The sequence below is a fragment of the Equus quagga genome, chromosome 1 (genome assembly GCF_021613505.1).
Source record: "Equus quagga isolate Etosha38 chromosome 1, UCLA_HA_Equagga_1.0, whole genome shotgun sequence".
NCBI classification, from domain to species: Eukaryota; Metazoa; Chordata; class Mammalia; order Perissodactyla; family Equidae; genus Equus; species Equus quagga.
The window spans coordinates 37,989,664-37,995,387 of record NC_060267.1 but is presented as its reverse complement, the minus strand read 5'-3'; the positions used below and the strand labels follow the sequence as shown (position 1 = coordinate 37,995,387).

General features: G+C 33.2%; 1 protein-coding gene across 1 annotated transcript; it reads left to right on the top strand.

The window, feature by feature from the left end:
- Window positions 1-587: 587 nt before the first annotated feature.
- On the top strand, window positions 588-5,102 carry IAPP (islet amyloid polypeptide). Its single transcript, XM_046677677.1, has 2 exons — window positions 588-667; window positions 4,913-5,102. Exons 1-2 carry the CDS (start codon window positions 588-590, stop codon window positions 5,100-5,102), a joined length of 270 nt encoding a protein of 89 aa, XP_046533633.1.
- The last annotated feature ends 622 nt before the right edge of the window (window positions 5,103-5,724 follow it).

Sequence of the window (5,724 nt, the reverse complement as noted above, 5' to 3'; positions counted from 1 at the left end):
TAGTGTAATAACAACCCATCGGCTTCTGCTGTCTATGAGGCATTTTCTATCAATAGGGATGGAAATTAATGACAGAGTCTCTCTAAGCTGCATGATGTCAGAGCTGGGGAAGGTGTAAAGGGTACATAAGAGCTGGATTACTAGTTAACAAATGAGGGGGTAAACTCTCCAGCGGATGCAAGCTTAGGATTGTCCATGAAGCTTTCTTGCTCTCAAAGACATTTTCTGATATTGCTGACACTGAAATATTAAAAGGTAAAGAAATTCCTATTTATGGGAAAGTATTATTTATTTAGGGAAGAACAGACTTGGGATTAAATATATGGCTTATTTCAAAGAAAAGCGAAAGCCATAAAGGACTATAATATCAATTTTCCATATTGTTTACAGAAAGAAATTTTGAAAATATTTAAGAATTGTTTGAGCAGTATTAAGGGACTATATCAATAAAATTATGATTCTTGGGGACTATGTTTTAAAAAAGACTTTTTAAAAGGAGGCTCTAGTTTAAAATTCCATCAATCAGTGCCATAAGAAATTTCTTGATTTCAGTGCTGAATTGTGCTTTTCGGAAAATTTGAGAAGCAATGTGCATCCTGAAGCTGCCAGTAGTTCTCATTGTGCTCTCTGTCACATTAAACCATCTGAAAGCTACCCCCATTGAAAGGTTAGTAACTTTAAAATCCTGTTTCTTTTGCAAAGTGTGGGAAAATTAGAATTAAATACTTCTACGTAACTAACAGCCCTTGTGCCATTAGCTTTCTGACTAAATCTTGCTTAAGAACAGTACATTAAGCTGTCCAACAGTTCCTTTAATTCTGTGTTCTTTAAAGCATAATGCCAGTGGCTGATGAATCTCTCTGATGGAACTTCTGACAGACAGAAATGGATAGTTCCAGTTTGGTCAAGAAATATGCCATTGGAACTTAGAGGAGCAAAGCCAGGACATGAAGCAGGAAAAACCAAAAGGTAATAATTTCTACTATATTAACCTGATTCTCAAACAAACTGAAGAAGGTTAATTACAGAATATATGTTACATCAGGTGGAATTTTATTGTATATTTACATTGGTTTTTTTCTCAAAGGGCTCTGGCAATATCCAAAACTTTTATTTCTAGAAAACGAAATAATCGGGGGGCAAGTTAAAATTTTTAAGAAGTTAAATTTAGAAGATCTAGTTAAAAAGCCATTTGCTCTTAAGGGATTCTTTCTATATTGTTAACTGTTAATGAAACAGAATTATAAGAAAATTACAATATTCTTCATGAGATTTCTTCTGAGCTGCTCTAAATGTAAATTAATACCTCTTGAAAATATTTTCAATAGGAAACATATGCATCAGGATTTCCTAGGAAGACTTATTTTGAAACGTGCCATGTCATTTAAACAGTAATTTTAAGGAAATCTAAAAACTGTGTCAGATGAAAATGTAAGCAGTAACTACAACTTTCAAGTGCAAAGCCTTTAAAACTGTAATTCTCCATTTATTTAAAAGATTCTTAAGTCCAAATTCATGCATGTGTCATAAATAATATAATGATAATTTGTTCATGCCTAAATCAATTTGACTCTCTATAGTCTTGTGGGACTGAACTTGTATGCTCTTTAGGACCAAGGAGAATTAAGTTTACTTCTGAAAAGAGTTTGCTTTAAGTCGTATTAGAGCTTTCCTCATAGAATTATCAGCATCTTGTCCACTTTCCTTCAGGGTGTTTTTTGTTAAGATGGAGGTCTGTGGTAATATGCAAAGATTTCTGCAGCACTGACGTATAATAAATAGGAGGAATCGTCAAATTTTCCTTCTCATTTCAGAGCTTATCTAGTTTACAGGATGTTCTTCTCAGAATTGACTGTAATTTTCAATTGGATTTTTTGTGGATAAAAATAACTTTAAAACAGACATGAAGTTTCTAGTAAACTAGCAGAACAATCGAACGATGACAGGAAAATTTGCAGTATTACCCAGTATTTCTATCTGTATCTTGATATTTTCTTACGTTTGATAGAGACATTTGCTAAACACCTTTATCCAATATGTCTATGGATATGAGTTTACTGTGAGGTGAACTTCACTCAGAAATAGAATAGTACATAACAGTATTTAATATTAAATTATTTTCATACAATTCCCACAATATCTTACTTTGAGTTTTTATTAGACATACTTGTAAAACATTCTTCAAATTGCTCTTTAGTGAATTTCCTGAAATCAGTATATTTGGTCATTTTTTAAAAGGGGAGGAGAATTTATCATCCTGAGCTGCTTAATCATGTAACATTCTACAGATCTCAGACAAAGCTGAGAGAGCCTATGTAGAAAATGTCTCAAATTTTAAACACCTTTAAAATATAAAGCTAATGTAGATTTATTATTCAATGTCATGTTTCTCATAAAAATCAGTCATCTCACTTGAGATCTTTTTCAACTTTAATACGTGTATGAGATGGGACTAAGAGGTAACAGACTGACTTTACAAGCCATACCAAAAAATTGTTATTTTATGCTCAAGACTGAAGCTAAAGGATCACACACTTGCCCATCAACTTTTTAACACTCAGTTGTAAATATCTGCCTGCTGGATAATCAGAGGATAGCCAAAATCTAAGCACACGGGTTTTAATCTGTAGTCACTAGGAGCTCCCTGTAGCAACTTATACACTTCCACTGATGAATATCAAGAGCTGGGAGTAGGGACATATTTTTAAACTATTTTTAAAACCTTTGAAACAGATATTTTTAAAGAGAGACAATTTAAGAGTTATAGTTTGGCCTCTAGTCATCACTGTTTAAACTCAAAGTCAAGAATTAGTGCATCTGTGTAACTGGTCAGTGGCTTTACACTAGTGTTTATTACTGGATGATAGGCAGGTTGACCTTGTCTGCCTGGATAGTCAATGAGAAAAAATGTCTGAAAGCAGGGGTATGATGTCTTTCACTAATTATTTCAACGATCTTTTTCTATCTTGATAGTTTTGGGTGGAATCTTATACATCCTGACTATTCTATTTACATGAAAATCTTGTTTGGGAAAGCAGTTTCACAGTTACGAAACCAACCACATAAAAGCTCTTAATATTTCCTTTAAGTAGGATGATGGCCCTGTAGCTAACCCAGATAAGGTAACATTTTAGTTAGAATAATTTTAAATCCTATTACAGACCTTGAGACCAGTTATCAAAGTACCACTCAGACGTTTAGCACATGGGATATTTCACACTCTGCTCCAGGCATTTGCCACACATATCTTGGGACAGATATCCCTTGGAACCTTCCCAATTTGACCCATAATTTTCTTTATAGCTTTCAATTTATTAGTTTGAAGTGTTTGGGTCAAATTCCAATACCTGCTGTTTTTCAGGAAAAGTTTATCATCTTTTAGAGTTTAATGTCCAATGTATGAATTACTGGTTCACTTCTGAAAAGCATGAAATCATTCTTTGGAAAGGCACATTGGCCATGCTTAGTACACAGGCAAGGAGAAATAACTGAGCAGATAATATGAATATTGATATATAGCCCGGGTAATTAGGTACCAAAGTTGGTTTCCTTTGCCTGAATATTGGTTGGTCAACATATAATTATAATCAACAGATATCCAGTTCACTTGATGCTGTAAGAAGAATTTTGTGTATTTGGGAGGAAATACGAAAGTAAAAACCCTAAAGTTTCACCTGTGATTTAAAAATATTTTCTCTCAGGCTATCTCTAGCCAGAGATACAGATAATGAAGTACTCCCCACACAAAGGAAACACATTGAAATAAAATCCATTGCATTTTGCCCAAAATTATGTACATTCACTGGCTTCTGGATGTGCCTATTCCGCTTTTCCACTTTACACTTACCTTGAGTTTCACCAATATTTTGATTTCTATAGAGCTGAAAACTAAAGCATTTCCCTATCTTTCCCTCTTCTTTTTTCTGCAAAAAGGAAGCAGTGTTATTATTCTGTATTTATTTCCAATACCATTTTGAAAGCACATTGAAACAAAAGGTGATACAAAAGTATAGAGTTGATAAAAATTAACTCTGCAAATAGACACAGAAGTTAAAATTCAAATGAATTATTTAATCATAGTTATCATTTCTGACTTACCTCTACTATTACCAGGCAATTGTTTCAGGCAGCTGAAAGAATATAGTGAATATTCATAGTATTGACACAAAAAATCCTATAGTTTTAACATTTAACCGAGACCTGTCATTAAAATTGTTAACAGCATAAGAATGAAGTAGGTGGCAGGAAGATGGCAATGTTCATGTATTTATGCTAAGAATAATGGAACTCACACTACAATAGTCAAGAGTGCCTGAACAGATGATAAATTGTCTTCCCCTTGAGACTTTGTAATACCTGACATTTCTCTCTTAACACTCCTGATTCAATGATCTCAAGGAACTTAACAGAAATTAACTTACACTGCTTAATTCTTAACAAAAATTAACTTACACTGCTTAATTCTTGTTGGAAAGGTGTGGGAAATGAACATATATATTTTTAATTCCACATACTCCAGGTTGCATATAAATTTTACATTGTAAATCCTTTTAATATATCAGGAAATAGATTTGTTGACAAGATTTAGAAGAATATAAGACAAAGACTCTTTTTTATTATCATTATCTGGGACATATTCTGACTTTCCAAAGAAAAGAGCATACTGAGAAATCCGACATTGACTGTAAAAGAAGGTTTGTTACACAATTTCCTAGTCAAAAATTGATTCTACTCCATCTTCAAAGTGTCAAAAAAATCTCAATCATCCAGCTGTTTCCAAACCGAAACATTGAGTTACTTATGTGAAAATGTTTCTTTTAGTTTTCATCAATATGAGCTATTTGGTGTCACCTAGCTATGTCCAATTCTGAGTCTAAGTCTCTAACCTTTCTTGTTTGTTCAATGTTACCAGTCATCAGATGGAAAAACGGAAATGTGACACTGCCACGTGTGTGACTCAGCGCCTGGCAAATTTTTTAGTTCATTCTAGCAACAATCTTGGTGCCATTCTCTCACCTACCAATGTGGGATCCAACACATATGGCAAGAGGAATACAGTCGAGATTTTAAACAGAGAACCACTGAATTACTTACCCCTGTAGAGGTCAATGTACCTCTACAGTTCTTATCGTTCTACGTATAAATACTCGAGATTTCCTGTATAATGTAACAGTGACTTTTTCATTGCTAGTGTGAATGTATGAGTCTGTGTATCTCACGTTTGTTTCCAGCACATATAAACTGTGGCCTTAAGAATTGTTTTACATTTAATATTAATCAAGATCCCATAATAAAAAGGCAATGACTTTCAAAATGAAATGTTCTTGCTATAGATTTTTATTTTTTAACATTTTTAAAGTCATTTCTTTTGTCTGTGTCTCTCTGACCTGAATTTGAGAAACAAAGGAGAAAATGATGATTGGAAACTTGATAAACTGTAAACATCATTCTGAACATTAGAAAATCAGCAATTTTAACTACCCTTGTTAAGTAATCCCTTTTTGCATCAGATTTCTGAAATGAGAAAAAGAATGCTGTTAAAAAAATAAATTAAATCCTGCTCCTGACTCAGTCAAAATATTTTGAAAAATTCTATTCTTTGTTGTACTTGCTGGTACTGAGGTTATTTAGAAATGTAAAAGCAATTTGTGTCCATGAGGGTTTCATTGTGTGTTCTCATCAGTGAGCTTTTATTAAATGTATATGCCCTTTATACTGTTTAAG